Source organism: Arvicola amphibius, chromosome 9, assembly GCF_903992535.2.
Source record: "Arvicola amphibius chromosome 9, mArvAmp1.2, whole genome shotgun sequence".
NCBI lineage: Eukaryota > Metazoa > Chordata > Mammalia > Rodentia > Cricetidae > Arvicola > Arvicola amphibius.
Window position 1 is genome coordinate 82,680,748 of NC_052055.2, and position 23,273 is coordinate 82,704,020.

Sequence of the window (23,273 nt, forward strand, 5' to 3'; positions counted from 1 at the left end):
ATGCAAACCTATTATTACATTGATAAATCATTAGGCTCAAAGGAGTGATAATGGTATGCTGTTAAAACTCTGAATACATTTTCAGTGTCGGTATTGAAAAAGAAAACTTTATAAATATGTAAATTTCTGTTCAACAAATCCAAAATAAAATGCACTAAAAAACTGATATGTAGACAAAAGTTTATTTACACCATACAACATTTTAAATATTTTATACACAGCTGCAGCAGAGAAAGCTACTCAGAGCCTTCTAGAGAAAACTGCAATAATAAAGATGTGAAATATATTATTCATATAAAAGTGAGATTATTACTTTATTGCATTTAAAGCAATGAAGAATGTAGCTCAACAAACATTCATTTAATGACAAAAACTTTTGCTTTTATATTATAAAGTAAAAAGTGTAGTAATGGCCAAACAGACTGTTATAAACTTTAAAAACTGCATAAATATATACATTGTGCTTCATGGTGAAGTTTTCTGAAAACTAAACCACATGAAGCTGTTACAACATGAATCGTTGCTTGAGGTTTATCTATAAAGATTGCCTTACAAATCCATTCCACGGGTACTTACAACACAGGGTGGTGAGAACTGTACACTTGGCCGTCTCGCCACTAGCCTGACCAGTGAGAAATTACCATACGGAAACACTGATGTTGGCACAGGAAGGTCCTGACAAAGAAGAGTCACACTGTCCCGGTGGAAATGTCAGGCTTCCCACATCTCAGTGTCAGTGTATCTGATTGTGTCTCCATCTCAGTGCGCTTTGATTGTGTTACACTTCTGTTTGAAAGTCACCCTCTTGCACGTCCAGAGGCAAATTCAGACATTTCTCCCACTCTGCAGGCCTCAGCTCCAGAGCATCCTTTGCCTCCGAGTCTAAGACATTGATTGTGGTGTAATGTGGGTATTCGCTGGGGGCCTTGAAAGTGTCCCAGGGGTTCTTGTTTGCTGCAGGGTTCTCCTGTTGAGAAGAACAAATCTGTTTATTTGATTAGTAATTATTGCAGTTTACAGGATTCAGAGATGGTCAACAATTGAGGGGAGTGGCAAACTGTAGTTTCAGTTTAAATTTTCTCTTCCAGGACAAAGTGAAGAATACACTCCTAAGTTATCACATAGATTTAAGGCATGGAAAGATGTGAACAGTACCGTGGAAGGCAAAGCAGATGAAATGTCTCAATGTCATTATGACGGCTCAAAGAAAGATGGAGAGTGAAGTTACCGATAAGATTAAATGTAGAAAATCTGAAGACTGTGGCCAAAATTTTAGTGAAGAAAACAGATCTGCATATAGTTCTCAGGACATCCTATTTAATGCTAAACCTAGTAGTCGTTTACTGAAAAAAAAATAAAGTCATTCTTTTCTTCAAGAAATTAGCATACTTGAAACTCATGTGTTGTTATATTTTCTTGCTTTGTGGTTTTTGGATGCTGATTCTCCGTGATACTCTCTGTGATAGGATGACATACCCATCATCCTTCCTTTTAAAGATGAGAGTTGTATGGTAAATGTATCCAGAAATATGGAGGGAGGGGCATTTGAACATGCATCTAGCTGCTGGTCCTCAGTGTGCTTTAGTGTGCATGTCTGCACAGTTGCCATCTTGTGTACCTCAGTAAGTCCATGAGCCGACTCCTGCAGCAAATAACCAAATACCCGATACTTAAAGATTCACTCATGAATTTAATTTATTTTATATCAATGCCATTTAAATATTTCTGTAAGAGGGGGCAGTTTGGATGGTACAGAGTACCATCATCAGTGAACAAGATGGAAATCATGACTGAACACTCCTTAGAAGAAAATTCAACCCAAACACGGAAACAACCAGCAGTTAACCTGAAGGACACCAGATTAAGCAGAGCATTGATTAAAGCTGAATTTATTTGTTGTTGCAAGAGAGGTTGTCAAGTGAGGGCTGTCATTTTCACACTAATCCAGGTTTTAATTGGATACAGACTTCATTTAAATTTATCATTATTCATGAGAGACAACTGAACCTGGCTTCACTAAATCATTCCCTTATACACAGTTCCTTTCCTCAGCTCTTTTTTTTAAATCTTCACTTAGCCCTTGAATTCATTCTCCAGTATTATTAAGATTGTTTGAAACTTTGTTCTGCTTGTAAAATACTCTGCTTGTCACGTGTCTTATCCTCCCCAAATCTTGTCTCCGGTTCATTATAGTCAGTTACTAAGGGGAGCACAAAATTGTTACTTGGTTTTTATATTGCTTCCACTCAGTACTTCAAATCTCATATCAAGTTATATATAAGAGACATTGTCTGTAGAAATACTTATATCTATAAATTAAATCCTAAAATTCTGAGTACATTAGAGGTTTTAGGGAACTAGTCTTAATAGTAGGAAATCAAAGACAATAACTAATAATAAAGACCCAATGAGGAATGAATCTTTAAAAAAGGTGAAGGAGATTATTCAGCTTTACTAAAAATGTCATGCCTCGCCCTCTTTCCTTCTCACTCTGTTTCCTTCAACCAATACCCTGTACTGACTGCTTTTCCTGGCTGTTATATTAGGTCCAAAGGAGGAAATAATAAATTTCATCTGGAAACACACAATGGTTCACTTGGGAAGCCAATATTTAAAGTCTGATACACACAGGTCCACATATCAGTTCCCTCCTGCAATATGAATGTGGCCTTGAGCAATGTATTCATTCTACCTAAACCATAATATTTGAATACTTGCATAACAGAGATAGGCTTTGTATTGTATGGCAGAGATGGAAAGGTCACGTGTGAATCAAACCTTCTTTGTGTATTTGAAAACAGTGTCAGCGAGAAATTAAATCTGTGCTTATCATTTATTAAGTATATTTATTACAGAAGGTGATTATACTCAAATGAAAGTTACATACTTTGAGTTCATGTATATAATTTCACAGAAGAAAGGTTCTGCAAAGCAAATAATGTATGTTGATCATAATTCCTCCTTCCAAGATCTTCTTGTTTTATCCCCACTCTCCTTGTTTATTTCACGTCTGTGTTCCAGTAAAAGTAATACGGACGATAAAAGGGATGGCTTATGTTTGTGTGGAGCACATGGTCTTTCCTTAGAGAAGTGGCTTTCAAGATGGCACAGGAAGGCAGGACTGGCTATGGACACACATGTAATTGAGGCTAGGTGGTGGTACAGAGTATCAAAATTCAGAATGCTGAGATGGCAAGCTATGGTAATCATCATTTTTATTCATTCTAGCTGGCATGAAAAAATAGAAAAAACACGCAGATGATGAAGAGAAACCAGAGAACGAGGATCTTTGCGTGCCAAATTCCTCAACTTGGTATTTATTTTGTAGGCAGAAAGTCTGGGCGTGCTGTGGGTCACCTGAACCACCAAGCATCAACGGAAAGGGTCATCCCTATGGATTCTACTGAAGCAGGTCCAGAGTGAACCCATCTATTTTAGACGGGAGCAGTGTTTAAAAGGGTTTTCTGGAACTCTTTACTGCAATGGAAAATCCAATTAGCCCAACTCTGACAGTTATTCAAAATGCTGGTTCATTTGCTGTTATGTTTGGAACAGATGGGCCCCCCTTCCCCATTAAAAAATATGCTAATGGTTTGAGCACAGAAACTAAAGTCACCAAGTTTAATTATTGGCAAACTATCTAGATACCAATTGCATAATGTTATTCCTCAGCATATGATCAACTGAATTTCCATGAAGTTCAGTATTAATTTATAAATTGGCTTTCTTACTCACTTCTGTTATTATCCTGAGTCACTGCCGGCTTGACCCTGTTCTCATACTCATTCATCAAAATGTAGTAGTCCCTCCAACCAGAAGTTACCTACCTGTCCTTCCTTGTGGAATGGTTGCAGCATTCAGCAGCCAAAGCAAACAGACCTGGTACAAGGAGGCAATGAGCTAGTGGCCAGTGGCCAGGGTCAGTGCCCACAAGCAGCTCGTCTTCCTGTGTGGTGGGTCTGGCAATAGGGGTAGTGTATAAACTCTCCTAAGAGGAAGGGCCTCATATACTCCATGCCTCAAGTGATTGCTAAACTGTTATAGCTGAAAGGGATCATTTAATTCTACAGAGAGAGGGGGAGGAAGGGAGGGAGGGAGGGAGAGAGAGAGAAAAAGCTACATAGGCTGGGAGAGGCTTCAATGGAGGCCTGACTATAATGATATGAAATGATGCAACCTGTAGAAGTTCCTGAGTTTATACTGTTGTTTGTCTTCTGAGTTCAAGCTCAGGAGGAGCAGGGAGTTAAAGGGAGTGTTAAAGCCTAGTAATTTACAGAACCACTGTAAGCCAACATACACAGAGCTCCCAAACACGCTAACTTGGTGTTGGGACACATCAGTAAGAACAGTGCTAAGTGATCAAGAAAATTCACAACCATTGAAGCATGGCAGGCTACTTGAACACTCCCGACAGCCGATGGAGCCAGGAATGGCCTAAAGGTCCAGGAGATTTAAGTTCTTCCATCTCTCTTTTCTAGTTTGTTCCTTCTCCATTACTGTCATCCTGTCTTTGCTTCCTTCATTCGCCAACCTACTCTCATTTGTAGACAAAGCAAAAGAGAAGATGACTCTTCTAAATAATCAGGAATCCTTAGGAGCTGCTTGAAGGAAAGAGGATCTTGACTAAATTGTGAAACCAGTCAGGGTAGAAGAGTTTCATCTTGGGATCGTCTAGAGTCACCCATTGCTATGTTGGGTGTTGTATATACTTCCTGCCTAGAAGTAAGAAAATGGACTAAATTCTATTTTGGGTCCTTTTGGTCCCATCTGTTATATAATGACCATCATTAGCAGGGGTGGGCAGCTGGTGTCAAACAGCAGCCTCAAGACAGAAAAACTGAGATTTCCTGAAAATGTCGTTCACTTTCCAATTAGGCAGTTTTTCATTAGCAATGTATCCCTACAAATGATGTGACTGAATTAAGGACAATGAACTCAATTGCGTGTTTGTTATTAATCAGGGCTGAATAAAGGATCCTTTTTTTTTTTCTATTCTTGGATATTTGGGACAATAGTCAAGCGGCAATAACGACTATCTCCTTCCCCGCTCCAGATGGTAAATATTTACAAATCTCTTTTGGAAAAGGTGCACTACTGCAGAGCTGTGGTGTAATTAGCAGACTATTTTGGTTGTTAGGAAACTGAGACACAGACATTTGTGCCATTAATGATTTAATACCCAGGCCGGTTGTTGTCGTAATTTATACAACGAGGGGAAATTACGATCATATTATAGCAGTCAGTCAGCTGTAGCTGTTGCATGAGCCTTCCAAACTTGTAAACACAACCTCTACTTAAAAAAACTGAAGTTTCAATGTTTATTCATTTTATTTTCATGTTATCTCTCAATCTTCCGAAATGAGCAGCTAATGTGTTTAGTCTCATCTCGGTGGTGTCATTCTCACTTGCTGCTGGCTGAAAATTGATGATTTCATAACGGAGGAGTAGAAAAGAATAACAAAACATGTAGTATACATGTCTTCTATATGTCTGGCACTGTGTCAGAGGTGTTAAAAATTGACTGAGTTATTATTGCTGGGAATAAATTCATACTTGCCATAACTTACCATGACCAGGAATGTATAAGTACTAGAGAAATGAAGGAAACTTATGAGGGTTTATGTGTGTTTCATCCTTTAGCTGTTCATACACTGATTGCATTAGCCAGTTGGTCAGACTAAGACTCATAAGATGCTTGTGGAGGAATCACCAGAAGATGACCAAACACCATGCTATTCATATGTAGAGGTTAGAAATAATATAAGTAAAGTAATATACATTATAGCTTTCATCTATCTATGAACATCTATCGTTCTTATCTATCATCTATCTATCATCTATCTATCTATCTATCTATCTATCTATCATCTATCATCTATCTATCTATCTATCTATCTATCTATCTATCTATCTATCTCTATCATCTATCTATCTATCTATCTATCTATCTATCTATCTATCTATCTATCTATCTGTCTGTCTGTCTGTCTGTCTGTCTGTCTGTCTGTCTGTCTGTCTATCTGTCTATCTGTCTGTCTATCATCTCTATCTATCTATCTATCTATCTATCTATCTATCTATCTATCTATCTATCTATCTATCTATCAATCTATCTATCTCTCTCTCTCTATCTATCATCATCTATCTATCTATCTATCTATCTATCTATCTATCTATCATCTATCTCTCTATCTATCATCTATCTATATCTATCATCTATCTATCTATCTATCTATCTATCTATCTATCTATCTATCTATCATCTATCTATCATCTATCTCTATCTATCTATCTATCTATCTATCTATCTATCTATCTATCTATCTATCTATCATCTATCTATCTATCTATCTATCTATCTCTACCATCTATCTATATCTATCTATATCTATCTATCATCATTTATCTATCATCTATCTGTATACCATCTATCAATCATCTATATCATCATCTACCTGCATCCATCTGTACATTGATCATTTATCTATTACTCTTTGGTAAAGAGCTACCCATGGGCTGCATTGCCTGGGCAAGGAGCACCACATGTGAGCTGAAGAGCTCGTGGAAGGCAGCAGAACCAGTCTACCTCAGTGCCCTCACCCTTGCTTTCCGGATGTCTCAAGGCCAGAAACGAGTCCATACCATCCATTGCCACTTTCTGTGTCCCATGTAAGTAGAGGAAGTCGAGTGTTAGGCAAAGAAATGCAAGCCTTGCTCAAGCTCAGGTAGTTCATGGCTGTGTTTTCAAGTAGCTGAAATTTCTAGAGTCCTGGCACAGTGCACTTACCTGTGAGGATGAAGCCTTCTCTGAAGCAAGGACTGTGCCGTGTGCTGAGTCACGGCCTAGAGTTAATTTCATGGAGTCCTCCACTAAGATGGTAGTGATATGAATGGATGAGAAGGAAATGGTTAAAACCAACAACCCAAGTTCCTGATATTGGCGTTGATCCAACACTCTCATCCCTAAACAAATTTCTTTTTTATACCAGTATTATGTTTTGTGGCCTTAAAATGGCAGGCATTAGAATAACAATGGGAAAATTTAGCAAACTATTTGGGGATTTGAATTAACTGAATTTTAAAATGGCCATATGAAACTGACCTGTCTTTTACATGTAACTAATCCTAATTAAAGCTTATCAGGGAGGATCTTTGAAATTAGAACAAAACACCTGAAGATTTCCGTCATTCCTACTAAGTCTCCTGGTCACTTTTCCCAAGTGCATTTTGGGCTTGTTAATTTTCCTATGTGCATTAGGTTTTTTTGTTTGTTGGTTGGTTTTGTTTGTTTGTTTTATAGCTGTCCTGGAGGGTAAGGGGCACAGCTGGCCTCACGTGTGGCCCAGCCTGACTGTGGATGTAGAATATACTCACCATACTGCTTGTATTTGGTATGTCCCGAAATCTGTCCAAAGTCTGAAACTTCTGATTGAGTTCCTGAAACAATTCCATGTGTCTCTTCCTCGTGTGCATGACCTTCTGCAAGAGAGAACAGGGCGGCTTGCATTCCTAATGTGACTCACATGTTCTTAAAAGCTGTCTTGTACTAAGGGAAGCTAAACCAGGCAGGAGCCAGGAGTCCCCAAAGACACCACCTATACAAATGACATGTCCCACATTTTTTTCCTATTCCTATTTCTTTCTGAGAAAGAAGGGCATTTTCTTTCCTCTCACAAGATTACAAAAAAATATAAGGTTCTTCTTCTCATGGGTGCATTAGGACACAGTCATCATTCTTGTGTAAGATTTTCATCCCTTAAAAGTGAAGTCTGTTCTGCAAAAATTGTTGCAGTAATTTTAAAATGTTAAAAATTTGGACTTCGTGAAGCTCACGAGTTCTTGATGTTTGTCCTGGGAAATATTACGTCTTTATGTCTTACTTCTATAAACAGTGCAAACATAGCTCGCTGCACTAAAGGGGGAGCACCATCCCAGACCCCGCTGTTAATGCTGACTCGCAGCTCCTAAGCACCCGAAAGATGTGTGCGATCTAAGACTGTGCACTCTCCATACGAATAACCGCTGAGCTTTGCAGAAGGGAAATCTGGCCCATAGGTTTCATATACTTGTTTACCAGATGGTGCAGAATCGTAGCAGTCACGGTTCGGAGCACACATTGTGTGGCCGATGAGCTATGAAAATCCCAGGTACAGTTACATGCCTTTCTTTCAACTTCATTATAACCCAACAATGGGCTTGTAAGCAAAAATAATCTTGGGGCATTTGAATATTTTCCTATTATAAAACATTTAAAGGGCACTAGTAGAAAAGTCAGAGAATAAGTTCTCTGTATTTATAAGTGCTATTTGGTGGTGATGTTGATTTTCAAAAGTTACGAATCAGCATCTTGGTCATTCTCCAGGACTCTGCAGTCATGAAGAGTCCACAGCATTTTCAAACCTACACATCTGAACACCATTTGCTTATGTGGTTTGAAGGAGGCTGTTAGGTCTTATGTCTGGGCTCTGATTTTAATTTTTGGCTCACTGTCTTAGCTAGCAAACATTTTCAGCTGTAAGGATTTGTTGAGAAAGATAAATACATCTTTGGGGGTAAGATTGGCAACCCTTAGGTTTTTTGTTGTTGTTATTGTTTTTTTTTTCTTAAAAAGATGCTTATAGAGGGGACAAACAGGGAGAAGGACAAATGGAAAGTTAAACTGAATCTTATTACAAAATTCCACCCCCTCTGCCGACTTCGGTTTCCTAACCTCGGGAGTAGGTAGTAGGACCTAGGTAACTTGACTATTTAGTGCCTTTTGTTTTCCCGCTGCCCTACGCTCATGTGAGAGAATGCTGCCATTTTAAGTCATGCAATAACCAATTTCCATCTTGCTGCTGGAGCGCTAGGACTTGGCTGTTGAAGAATCAGGTGGTTGAGGATGAGAACACGGCAGCATGACTCATGATGGAACGTGAAACATAGCAAGCAATTACCGCGCCATTAACTTCCCATCCGTCTCAAAGAGAGTACACGAAAACAGGCTTGTGGGGTTCAGAGAGAAACACCAGGCAAACATAATTTGGCTAGTGATGGCTGATGGATATTTATGAGAGTGAGGATCTGCGTAAGCAACTCAGTGAAGGGATCTGAGGACCACATAGCTGGCAAGGTAATTCCGCGAATCCTGTGCTCAGTAGGCAAATAGTTCTGTGAAGTACCAGGTCCTAAGACACTCATTGAATTGGCCCTGGGACACAGAGAATGCTTCAATAAAACAGCCACATTGTCATAGTAATGAACATTTCTTCGCAGTCATTTCCTTCTGTGTAGGAGTGACGCCACACTGCCATCACTTCCCTCAGAACATTTTAGGGCATCATTTAATGCATCCTGATGAATGCCTCACAGTGTGCTAAATGCTAGAGTAACAATGGCGAAAAAACATAAGGCTAAACTACTGCCTCCTGTTAGGTCAAAGTCTAATGAGAACACCAGAATTAATTGCATTGGAATCCCAATAAGTGGAAATTTGTAGCTGTGATTAAATACACGAGGATGCTATATAAATTAGGGAGGAACTATGGGAAATACAGATAAGACAATCTCCAAATATTTACAAGTTCATATTTAAGTTAAAAATAATTAATTATGGTTCTGATTGTCTATATTTTACCCTCTCTCACACTCTATTTTGAGATTTCTCATTTCTAGCTTACTTTCCACCCATGCTCTTGAATCTCTTCTCCTTGGTGAAACCAACCCTCTTCAAAGACAAGCAATGCATTGTCCTGAAGCTCCTGACACCAAAGGTGCAGCACTTTTGCTACAGGCATTTGATGACTGTGTTTTTCAGGCAGCTTCATTTATCATTTACCTTGTGAGCTGATTTTTACTGTGTTTTGTGTGAGTGTTCTAGTCTCATGTTGCTAGCAATCAAATTTGCTACTCTTCCCTGGCCAAAAGCTAAATGGGTTCGTATCTTTCTAACAGGAATCCTTTTGTGTGTGTTTGAGTCTTATTCAAAGTCTTGTCTTGATTCTTGCAATGAATACCTTTGTTTTATAAAGAATGTTTGAAAAGCAAAGTCTATGTCAAGAGTCTCACTGGGAAACTTGATACCTTACCAGATTGAAGGTTTTATGGATATGGTCTGTTTGAATGAGCAGCACTTGATTCTGAATTTGATGGGCTTTATTTTAAAAAATTAGATTGGTTGGACATACTAAAAATATACAATGAAAAATATAAAGTTATGGTGGCTGCCAATGCTATATAAACAGAGATCATTTTGAATATTTCACATAGTTCCATGAGAGGTATTCTAATAATAAAGCTAAAATACCCTGCAATAAATAGGGAGGGAAATGACAACTTGAATGCTGAAATATAGAGCTTTTCCTACTTGCAAAAATTAGTTGCAAATATATTCTCTTGCCAGATAATCATTTTAATTGAAATGGCCACCGTGACACTGCCAGAAACACCATAGCAATAATAGCCTTCATTCTGGAAGAGGTATCAATTATAGCTACAATAAACAGCTCCCATCTCTGACCCAGGCTCAGCTTGGCTTTGCCTACATCATTCCTTCTTCTTCATAGTATCAAAACATCTTCCTACCTTCATTGTGAATGAGGGAGGTTCCTTCAATAAGAATGCCAGCTTTCCAAGAGGATGTTGAAGAATATCTATCCGGTGATGTTCTGGGCTTGGAAACTTAGCTACACTTTCAGCTTTTACAAAATATTAAGGGGTTCTTCCTTTTCCTGCTTCAGAAACTTTTCATTTGTAGCATTTATACTTTTGGTGATCTTAGACACCCTGGTAGACTTTTTCATGCTTATGCATGTTATCAGTCCATTTTGACGACTCTTCCCAGATCTTGGCTAACCTAAGGCTTTGTTTACTTCTTTCTTTCTTTTACAAGTTAAATATCCTGTTTCCCAAAGAAACCAACTTCTATGAAAAACTCAATTTATACTTCAGTTTTTGAAAATCTTAAAATGAGGGTAAAACTCTAACATGTATTTAACATGTACTTTCTGTGTAAAAGCACAAAAAATACACAGTGTTTGGCAATATCTTCAGAATTTAGTTGCTTTCATCATATTTCACTGTAAATACTGTAGGAGTGTTTTGCAATAAAGGTCAGTGCATAGTAATATTCCTTTCCACTCAGATTAATATCCTTTAACATTGTGTTGAAAGATTCGTGAACCTCTGTCCACGATGACCGCCAGACTGACCACATGTATATGCTCCCCCAAGCAGCTTGGTTCTTTATTTCTTTTTCATTTTTCATTAAAAAAACATTGAACAAAAACAGCAACGACAAACAACAGCAACAACAACAAAACCTCTTTGAGTGTCAGATACTCAGTTTATACTTTTATAACAAAAAAATGCACCCTTTGGAACCTGTTAGTAATTGATACTAGAGAAATAGCGATGGGTTGAAAAGCACATTCATTATAATTTGGAAAACTTTAAAAAATGAGATCATAAGGTACTCTGTAATCTGATGTCCTAAACACATACTATACCCTAAGAATCCTTGAAGACCCTTTAAATTCTTGAGGTATGTCAAGTCTGATAGCTCCAGACCTGTGGAAATGCCATCAATGTCAAGTTTCATGGCCTGAAACAGGAATCCGGTCTCCCTGGTGGTTGCAGCTTCAGCAATGAGGCCTACCTGCTAGGGCTATCATGAAGATTTTACAAAGGATGTAGAACACTTGACACATGACCACATAGACAAGAGCCACCTACGAGGAGGCAGCCATTAGTGTCATCCTAATGCCTCACAGTAACTTTGGGAGGCAGCAGCCATGACCTCTACTTCATTGGCTAGGAGGCTGAAGCTGAAGGAGGCAGTTTGCTCTTGCAAGTGATAAGTGATCTGAGTCCCCAAGTCAGTTCAGCATGTTGCTATCTTAGATATATTCCAGAGGTTCAGAAAGCATCCTGCTAGAGACTGCTGAGGGTTTTAAACTATGATCTGTTCAGATGGGAGAAGAGAGAACTAGGAGGGTTTATGCGTCCCACATAGCAGGCCCTCCCTACCTCTCTAGATGTCGAGTAGCTGAAACTATTTTGCAGTACTGCAATGATGTTTGTAATGTGGGCCCTCATGGTTCGCCCTCAGGACACCTCCTAGCTGGTGATCTCTTCCTCTATGCATCCTTGACATGGAATATACTGTCTGGTAGTCAGTAGCTGCTTAGTGAATGTTAGCAGGATGAATGAAATCAATGGGATGGCATGGGCATATCAGCAAGGGCGGTCCCTGTGTCATGGAAAACTATTATAAATTTTATCATCTCCTCCCATTAATAACATTTCTCCATTGGAAGGGATATTTACTTTTAAATTTTAAAAATTATTTTCATATCGTGTGCACATTTGTGTGTATGACTACAGGTGCCTGCTGAGGTCAGAAGCACTGACTTTCCCCTCGAACTGGAGCTCCAGGTGGTTGTGAGCCATGGGTCCTGAGCCCCAAAGAGCACTTGTGCTAACGACTCTAGGCATGAGCCCTGCCTTCTCATTCCCATCCTCTTAGGTTTTGAGGCGCTGACAGTGGATTTGCGATGAACTGGTGATTTCCAATTCAGAAGTGTGAATCACAGAGCTGTGTTTGAACGACAGAGAAAAAGCCTCAATTATAAAAAAAGATCTACTGGTGCGTATGGATTCTTCACCCTGATGGGAATTGTTAGGGGTCAGACACTCTTCATTCACCTTAGAGCACAGGGCTGGAGAACCTGTGCTCACACGAACTAGAAACACATTTGGTAAGTCACCACCACTTCCAGCCTTCGAATTTTATGAACCTACATTGCCATTGTCCATATCCATCTGTGGCTTTGCTCATTAGTGCTCTGTAATTCACTCTCGCGAGAGTGGCCTTTAGAAAATGATCTGTAGAGAATGCCAATACTCATATTGACTTTTAAAAACGGCGCAGGTTGATGGGGTTAAGCCTGTTGCTAGAGGATGGTGATTTATGGTCCATTACCAGGTCAGAGTGTCAATACATTCACAATATGGAAGCTGCATCCAGCAGAGTTATGCCCATATCTGGCTCCAAATATGTGATGATTTGGACAAAAATGTACTTTGGTTTTCAAATAAACTGTACAGAGCGTATATATAAGAAAACTGAAAAAGTTATACATTTTTTTCAGTGCCACTCAAGAGTATGCTTGGTTATAAGTGCATGATTTTGAAACAGTTTAAATTTAATCATATGAAAAAATGGATACAGTCTAGGATTAAATTGCTCAAATTACTTGCCCTCCAAACGTGTCCTATAAAATAAGTCCTGATTGCTTAATGGATTGTACCTACTGTAGGGGTTCAGGGAGAAAGCAGGGAGGAACCTGTTTTGAACAAGACATTTTTTGAAAGACTATGCCTTGTATATTTAGAAATTAATATAAGCTACATGTTATTGCTTAGCCTTGTTTCCAATGATATCAAATTATTCTAAATGACTCTCTAACATGCCCCTAATTCTTCCAATAAAAGTCAAGTCCTGTGAAGAATGGCTCCATTAGCCAACATCTGAGTCTGCCCTTACTCATTGCTCATGACCATTGATGAAATTCATGGATTTGGTGGCTCTGTGAGGTTTCTCTGAACCTTCAGAGAAACATCCTAAGATATTTTAAAGAATACATTATTCAAGTGGAGAAATGAAACAAGGTTTCTGTTTGTGTTTTTGGAAGAGAAGATTTTAAAAAAATCTTTCTCTATTTTTAACATGGAACAGATACTATTGTGCATTACAGTGTCATCGCGGTTATTGGTAACTGTGCTTCTAGGAATTCCGTGAGCTTTGTCTCATCCAATAATACCAACTTTAGCTGCTTGATTCTTAGAATCACCTTAGGCACCTCCATGCCAATGTCACACTGGAACTCATCCTAACCAGATGTCCATTCTCTTCCTTGGTTCTGTTCCCCATACATATAAAAATGCAAGCCCATAATGCAGGTATCTTTGTCCTGCCTTTCCATCCCCCATTCAGTTATTTGACAGACTTCACAGATTGACCTGTCATGGTCAGTTCATCCCTCCCTTTCTAGGTGAGCCACTTTAACTGATATTTCCATCTTCTTGTTTTACCCTATCAATCTACCCAGAATATTACCAACAAAGTCACCTTTAAATTATATACCGGATAGTAACAAGTTACTCCCTATTAGTAAACAAATAAAAAGGCTAGACAAAGTTTAGTCAGACAGGCTTAGCAGCATGTTAGGTAAGAACGTCTCTTGGAGGTGTAAGATTTTAAGTTACCCTGTTTATTTCTTTTCCATTGACCTTTGTTTAAGAGAATTCTGACTCATGTTTTGTGAATGTGCCACACTTTTGCCAATCTCTCTGTCGTATCTTCTCTCTGGAGTTTCAACCTGCCCTTCCCATCCTCGGGTTATGTTTGATGTGCCCATCTGTGTGATCCAGAGTGGAAACTCTTCAAGTGCTACCTCCATACTTGCTTGTTTCCTATACTAGTCTTTGTCTTAACTCAAGTTTCATTCAAAAGCTTTTTGTTAAAGCAAACACCATTGAAAATCAGCTGGAATTTAAATCATTCATTCACTCATTCCACAAAGAAACATAATGAGTGTTCATTGTATATCAGGATCTCTGCTGAAGGTGGAATACAAACCAAGGAATATGTCGCATAACATAGAAATAGCGTTATTGTATTTTCTGTATACTTCCCAGAGAGCAAGAATTATTAGTCTTTCTTCACTTTATAGCTTGTCTGCCTTTTGGGTTATTTGTTCAGTAATACAGTGTTATCCTGGAGGCTGTCAGTCTGAAACAAAAAAACTTTTCTCCAGCTATAGTAGCCAACAATTTTCAGAGGTTATTATTTTTTTATCTTCATACAACAATTAGATCTCAGCATGACAGTTTTCAATCAAAATTTGTGTTTGCTTTCCTCTCTCATTTTACTCCTGTTCTCCTTCCCCTTGTGTACCTGCCTGCTTTCCTCTGCCATGTGTCTCCCTGTGACACCTCTATCTCCCCTATTGTGGTCCTCTATTTAGTGTCGTCGTCTATACCGTCACACCCCCTTATTTACATGCATAAAAATATTAAAAGTTAGAATGTGCATATAGGAGACATGCAATTTTTCTTTAAAAACTCTTCCTGAGTCACCTCACTTAATGTAATATTTTTCAGATCCATCCATTTTATTCCAAATTTCATTCCTCCTTATGACTTAATTTTATTAAAAAATTCCATTGTGTGTATGCGCCCCATTTCCATTCTTGTGTGGATGGGTATAGAGTCTATATCCATTTCCTTGCTAATATGAACAATGTGACAGTAAATATAAGACAAGGAGGACTTTGGATGTATGCCTAGGAGTGGTGTAGCTGGCTCATGCTGTAGGTCTGTTTTAAATTTTTTTTGAGAGATCCTCATGCTTTAAGGAAAATTAATTAACAAAATATTAAAACTGTATATGAGCCTTGGATAATGTGTAAAGGGAAAAGTTTGACAGTATGATGCTTTCAGGAGCCCATAAGGCAGCCTGGCGAGAGTAAACTGTTTAAGGTGATTGTTGTATGGTAAAGCCTACTCAGGAAGAAGGGTAGCAGGGACCTTGACATAAAGTCAACTAGTCAGTCTAAATTTAGAAGAGGGGACAGGGAAGTAGCCTGCTCCTCATTGACAACCCAAAGTTCCATATACATGTGCTAACACCATGAAAACCTTAAAAAACAGTGTGATTTTTCTGGACACAGACCCTGTCAGACCTCTGTCATTGTCCAAGTGCAGAAAAGGGAGAAACAGCGAATGGTCAATAAGGGAAAAGTGATGTCTGAGTATTCCCCACCCCAAGCTTCACCTCCTGCAGTAACCGTGCGATGGCGATAGTAGTCAAAGAGGTGAGGAAATGGCGCAGTTCTGTGCTGCAGATATCTTCGCTAACACTACGGTTCTATGTTTGGAATACTAGGCATAGCATCTGCTTGCTAGCGGTTGCCATAGAGAATAGAAGGAAAAAAGAGCAATTTTCTCCTAACGTTCTCAGTGACACAGTGTGGTTTAATTTGTTTCCAGTTTTGTTCAGACCATATAACCCTGGCTGGCCTGGAAATGTCTATGTGGTTCAAGTTGGCCTTGATCTTACAAAGATTCGCCTCCCGAATGCTAGGATTTCTTCTCAATGTTTGGTTTTGCTATTACTTAACTTGTTGGCTGTGGTTAGGCTTAATGTTAGATCTAGGTTTTTATTGTGTCTTGTCATGGAGGTCTAGTGAGTTCACTCTTTTGGAATAACATAACAGATTATTACTTTCAGGACTACACACACACACACACACACACACACACACACACAAATTTATGTAGCCACAAGAAAGGTGATGCTGTACACAACATGCACAAACAGATATGATTTGCGTCTTTATTCCTTTGATACCTAAAGAACTAACATAGTATTTGTCCCATAAAGGACACAAAAGACTCAAATGTGGAGACTGGTAAATATTTTTGCTTGATTTTTTCTTATGAATCTGGTACTTTTTGGTTAAAATTTTAGGTTTCAGTGAAATATAGATTTCATGCTAGGTGACTACACTGGAGCTGCCTAGATATTTGTGATTTAAGCATTGAAGCTGGATTCTTTATTATTATTTTGTGGCATACGCTCCGAGTTACTACTAAACAAAATCATTTTCCTGGGGCTCCATCCTTCACCATCGTGACAGATACAACCGCTAAGGCACACAATGATGTGTGCTGTATGCTGTAGAAACACAACACCTACTTACACAAATGAAAAGATTGAATCAGAAGTTCCCATATTCCAGGAGGCGCCTATAATTTTGGAGATATCAGTTAAAATATTGAGTTCTGTGTATGCGTCACAAGGGTAAAAATATGCTGGAGAAATTTATCATATATTATACCCAATTATGTCAGCGGGCTATGAATCACATCCAATTATCAAGATGCATAAGTGCATTTATGTGATACTTAAACATCATTAATTCTGTGCTAAGCACAGGCTGCATAGACAGCATCATTCTAGTGACTTCCAACATCACTGTCACAGCATCAATATAAATTCAATGCAAATTGGAAAATGAAAATCTTCATCTTGTTTATATCTGTGAAAAGACATCTACTAAACACAGGCATACATTGAATCAACACTAACTATTGGGGAAAATGGAATCTGAATGTACCACCAAGAACCTCAGGACAGGAGTCACAGCTCAATATAGGCCAGTCTGGGACTCAGCTTTGCTCGCCAGCCAAAGCATCCCCTTGGGATTTCTACAGGTGGTCATTGAAGTCAAATTGGACCAAAGTGGCTTATGTTCAAAAAAAGAAAACAAACAAACAAACAAAACCCCAGGAAATTGGCACTCCTATCTCACAATGAACTGGATCAACCAGTTAACTTCTAACTGTAAGTTATCTACATTTACCTATTATAAAGTAGACCTTTACTTGTCTAGAAAATGTCCTTAAAGGAGTAACTAGAAGTCTAAACCACTTACTTCCAGCCATGTATAGAGGAAGGATCCTAATTTTAGAGCCTGGATTTCCTTAAATAATGGTTACACAATGGCAATCCTATATCCACAGAGCTACAGACGGTGCTGTGCTTGAGTAGTTACAAATCAATCTTGAGTTAAATAATTAAAATTATAAAGCAATTCATGAGGACTTACCTCAAAGTCAAGGTCGGAATACCGTGATTTTCTTCTCTGTTTGATTTTAGAAGAAGGAGAAAAGCAACAAAATTATGTTTAGTCAGTTAAGCCAGTAGAAGTCATTACATTCTACGAAAACAATCGCACTTGCTCTTTGTGTTATGCCATGTCATTAAGATTATTTTTCTGATTCCGAAAATTTCCATCTACATGTTTTTGTCACCCTGAACTTGAAAATTTGAAGGCTAGAGAAACACAGACATTTTCCACGGTGAGTTCTGACGTCAGTTGTCAGTCAGGAAAGCTGCTTCTTGGGAAAATTCCATCTGCCTTCAGTCTTGAAAGAGATGCTAGTTTTAGCAAAAACCACTTTGCAGGCATGGAGGATTAGAAGTTGTATCAGAAAAATAATCTAGGAACGTTGACACCTCCCACCACAGATATCCAGCTTATTTTTCAAACAGGCTCTTGCAATGTTGCTCAGGCTGTTCTCGGCACTTAGGGTTTATCTTGCCTGAGCTTCTGGGGTGCTGAGACCTCACCTCATGTCAAGCAAACTCCGTCTGCCTGTCTAAGTTCTGAAGTTCCTAGTGTCAGTCTTGTACAAATTTCTCAGAATGAGATCATCTCCTCTCCTAGTCCTTCTTGTTACTAGTACTTAGGAGCCAGACAATATATGTATATTTTTAATTCCTATTTCATCAAACTACTGTTATTCCACACCCTAACACAGTGTCTCGCAGTGTTTCTCTCTGACTCTAAATCTGTTAAACAACATCCAAATCTAGTTACAGATACACAGACATTGATGAGATAAAGCAATTAGGCAGTGGGCTTGATAAAATAAGGAAATATGATTAAAACAGAATGAAAGCAGGCCCCTGTGAGGATGCGGCTTTCGTGATTATTAATATGGGGGTAGTATTTTTAGCATCTGCTCCAGGGAGCCACCAATTCTTAAAATGGATGAGGTGTAGAGGGAGAGGCCTGTAAATGTCTAAAAAGATCCCAGCATTTTTAGAGAACAAAGCAAATCTCTGCCGTGCCTTTTTTTTTTTAAGTGGACTCTGCCTCTCCTTGAAGGGGTGGGGAAGAAACATATGGGAGACATGCAAACCCTCTGGGCAGGTTTCGTTTTGTTTTTTCCCTACTCCCAGCTCAATCCTCATAACCTTAAAGCCACTAGCTTCTCAGGCATCTGTCACCCTGAGGATTCATGGCAGCTCTAGTTGCTATTATGACTGTTGCTCCCTAGGAAAGACAAGAAAAGGACTCGTGAAACGTGATTTTCTGCAGCTAGAGCTCTAATTGTCATTAGAAAACCAGACGCTCCTGTGCAGCCTACCCTCAGGAGCATGTGTCAGCAGACAGAAGGGCTAAAGGAGGAAACAGGGACCATTCGGATGCTGTCTCATTGGGGTGGAGCTGCTGAGCGCGGGGAATCCACTATGAAGAATACTGGGGAGAGAGCAGGAAGGGACACGCTTTATTGAAATGGAAACTCAAACACGATGCTCTCTCATTTCCTCCCTGTCTCATCAGCATGCTACCTTCATGCTGGTGACATCCTTGGGAGAGGAAGGGGTGTGAGGACATCTCTAAACAGATCTGGCTCTGCACTGCCCTTTGCAGTAGTCTGCTAGACTGTGTGTCAGGGGTTCCATTCTTGGCTCCTAGGGACGCTAGCACTGTGATTCAGCAAGGCATTTTTTTTCTTTAATAAATATGTGTTAAGCAAAACTCTTTATAATACAGAAAATCTAATCATGAAAACATTTAGTAAAAAGCAGTTATTATGAAACATTAGTCATGAGCTTCACATTCTTTCTGAAAATGAACCGGTGGAATCTTTCAAAAGAGATTCAACCAGCTAGAAGGAGAGAGCCTTCTGCTGCATGCTCCGAGGGCCTCTCTGCTGCCAAAGGTGAAAACGGCCATATGTTACCGCATTTGTTTCGGATCACAAGGCATTGCTGCCTAGGAACTGGAGATTTCCATGCACGCATGCTGCAAAAGGCTCCATGCTGTAGGAACTACAGGGAAAGACGGGAACCTAAGGAGTTCAGCACCAGATTCCAGCCTAGAATCCCAAGGCCGCCTATGTCGACATGCCACAGGGAAAAGAAAACAGATGTTCCTACAAACGGCACTCTCCTTCTCCCTTTTCTCCTATTCAATTTCACTAAAATTAGAGCCAAACAAAGGGCACAGCAGGTCTGGCAGTCTCCAAGATTAGATGAAGGCATGAGCAAATGAATCACACAGATTTTAATCAAAACCCGGTGCGGTGGTGGGGATGGTTACTAAATCAATCAGGCAGGTTTAAAGATCAGCTAGTATGGGAAATGTGTCAGGTATTTTAAATCCAAAGGGAAAAAAAGGGGCACATGGCTATTCACTTCCCCAAAAAACTGAGTGCTTCAACCTTGTGCATCTTATAAAGTGATTTCACATTTGAACATGATAATCCACTCTGTGGAATTGTTGGAAAATAGTGGTGTTTTATGAATGAGTGTAACTGAGAACCAGTAGTTTGACCCAGAAGGTAATCAAGTGAACTGTGCTGAAAACTGAGGTCTGATTATAAGTTCAGTGTTTTCCATGTGAGGTCTCACTAGCTCAGGTATGCAGACTAAGAGTTGACACACAAGATGTCTGGGGTATTTTGCATACTGTTCTGGAACTGAGCAAGAGTCACACTGTGTTAGGGTAAAAATCAAACCAAAATAAAAAAAATGTGATATCATTCTAATAGACCAATTGTGAGCAACGCTACAATAAGAAAGAGATGTGACACTTGCTACTGAAAAGGTCAGTTATCTATGTGTCAGGCCCTGACACATTGGCAGTTCAAGGGGGAAACCAGAAAAATCCCAACCCTTTTTGTTTCTGTGTGTGTCTACCTTGTGGGCATATACACGCAATGTTTGGGAAAGTCTTTTGAGGCTGAAGTTTGCTGAGACTGTGACTCACCTCCGTGCTTACTCCAGTGTTCCTCTGAGCCTTGTAGAATGCCACTGTAAGGCATGAGAATGGCTAGAAATATTGACTGTGTTTGTATGTCTGTTCACATGTGTGTACACACGTTCCTGTGTGTGTACGAATGTGTGTGGGGGCTAGAAGACGTCAGTTGTGGCTCAGGTACTGGCCATACTCTGTTTGTTTTCTGTCTTCCCAGTGTTGGGGTTAGAAACATGTGATGCTGTGTCTGGCTTTTTTTTTTTTTTCAGGTGGGTGCCAGGGACTGAAATGGAGTCGTCATGATCACAACGCAAGCTCTTTCCCAACTGACACATGCCCTCAGCTCTGACCACACATCTAAACAAAGAGAATCAACTAAGTATTCGAGCCGCACGATATTTTTTAAAAATCATTTGATAACTAAAAAAAAAAATTACATGTCAAATTAAAGCAAGCCAATGTGACGTTAAATTTTTGTGAAGATCCGAGTCTCCCTGCCTACAAAGCCTACATTTCCAGGGAACCTAAAACCCAGCCTTCTTTCTGATGCAGTTTCCTTATTGCAATCCTTCACTCAGAACTCATCCCAACTGCATTATGCTTTTAACACTCCATTAAAATTCTTGTCAAAGGCCTTTAATGAGCTCCATTTGGACAAACAGCAAGGTCAATTTTCCACCCTCCTCTCACTGGACTCTCAGAAGCTGTAGAAAGTTAATCACTTCCTCATTAAAGCTCTCATCAGCTCTCGGCTCCCTCCCCCCCGCCCCCTTTTTCTTCTTTCAGTTAACTATGGCTCCTTTTGAAATCTCCTTTTGCTGGCTGTTTCCTATGCCCGGTCTTTCTAAATCTGGAGCTCCTGAGATCTGTTCTGTCCTGTATGCTCTCCTGGATAACATGACTTACCCCTTAGGTTTTAATACTATTGCTCGATATGCAAATATCCTTTTTTACATGGTCTTTCTTATCACAGACAATACTAATAACTAGTCAACCAAGACAAAATCTCAACTGTCCCTCCTATACACATATCCCTCATCTTCCATATTAAATCCACTCGTGGGTTGTGTATTTGATCTCTGAAACGTACCTACCTGTCTGTCCCCTCTTTTGCCACCTACACGTTTGCCTTTTTAGTCCTATTTAATTAGCTGCGTAGCCTTAGCATTTGGAAGAAGATATGTCACAACAGCTTGCAGCTGCAAAATTCTTGATGACTGATTGAAGGAGTGTAATATGACAGCCCCAGAACTTAAACTCATGTGACCTTTGTTTTATTGTTACTGTTTTAAAGAAGGATCTGGATAACCAAGCGACCTACACACAGAGTAGACTAACAACGGAAAGAGTCAGAACAATTGATTGGGAAAGCATACCTTTTACTGATAGAAGGGAGACATTCTTTAAGATCCTTTAAAAGTTGAAAAAATGTGTCATGGTCTCAGGCTAAGAGGGCCACTTAGTGCATGTGTGCCTAGAGAGGCCTCCACGTGAGACTCTTGTCAAATGATGAATAATTTCTCGGAGGAGCTATGTCATTCTTTGTGTCACTGAAAATTAAACTGGACAAGACACTAGACGATTCACAGCAAGTAATGAATCCCATTGACTAATGAATGGCAATATGAACGCTATTAAAAGTTTCTATTACAGGGTGAGCAATGGACTCACTCACAGGAAGAAAGCTTTGATAACAAATCCATTAAAAATAGCTGTGGCGATGAAGTCTGGGAATAATTAATTTTCTGAAATGGCTTTTATTCACGCTAATTTTGTTTGTAGGCCTGCATAAAAGATAAGACTCTCTAACCCGGGAGCAAAAACAAGGCAATAAAGATGGGAAAACTTTCCTTTTACCAGATCGACATGAGAAAAAAAAAATATATATATATATATATATATATATATATATACATATATATATATATATATATATGAACCATGGTTTCTGCACATGGAGAGTTTTATATGGTTTCTGTTTGAGACAGTACCTTTTGGTTCCCAAGTGAGACCATATAACAGTCTGTGTAAATTCCTGAATATCGACTTGATAGTGTTCAAACTTCTTTACAGACACTCAGAGTGTGACGCCTCACATCTTAAGTGCTCCTTACAATCTTCAAAAGGTTTTCATGTAATTTGAGCCTCACACCAGCCACGAGGTGGTATGACAGCCACCATGAAGAGACATTTTCACTAAAATATTTTACTTCTGATGACCATTCTGTTGAGTGTTCTGTATCTGTGTCCAGGGGCAAAGCCTAGAATGGTATCTCATTCCAGTTATTTGTAAATGCAGTGAGACTTATCTGAGATCTTATCCAGATAGATATTCTTTGGTATAGAAGCAGTCAGAGAGGCTGGAGTAGCAAAACTTTATGTAGGTAACGACATAATGCTTTATTGTAATACATTAACTTTTTCCGTTATGTAAATGTCTTGCAGATAAGTGGCACTAAGGCAAGGTGACAAGAGAGTATTGGAAATCACTTCCGTGTTTACGTTAGGTCACATTCCTTAAGAACTCAAGTGCTAGGGAAGCTGAGAAGTCACAAAGGGAACCGAGAGGTGACCAATGGATTAGCAGAAGAGGCCAATAGACCTTTAAGATGGATGGGCAAAGGAAGATGACAGTGGGACTCTATCCCAGGACTGGGGCACCTGGCAGAAGCAGAA

General features: G+C 39.3%; 1 protein-coding gene across 1 annotated transcript in view; it reads right to left on the minus strand.

The window, feature by feature from the left end:
* Positions 1-778: 778 nt before the first annotated feature.
* The window catches only part of Adgrb3 (adhesion G protein-coupled receptor B3), a 710,232-nt gene continuing 687,737 nt past the window's right edge, over positions 779-23,273 (minus strand). Inside the window, exons 28-30 of the mRNA XM_038342237.1 lie at positions 17,655-17,690; positions 7,375-7,479; positions 779-967 (exon numbers count right to left, since the gene is read on the minus strand). Of these exons, the coding sequence (XP_038198165.1) occupies positions 779-967; positions 7,375-7,479; positions 17,655-17,690 (330 nt within the window). The remainder of the gene's footprint in view (positions 968-7,374; positions 7,480-17,654; positions 17,691-23,273) is intronic.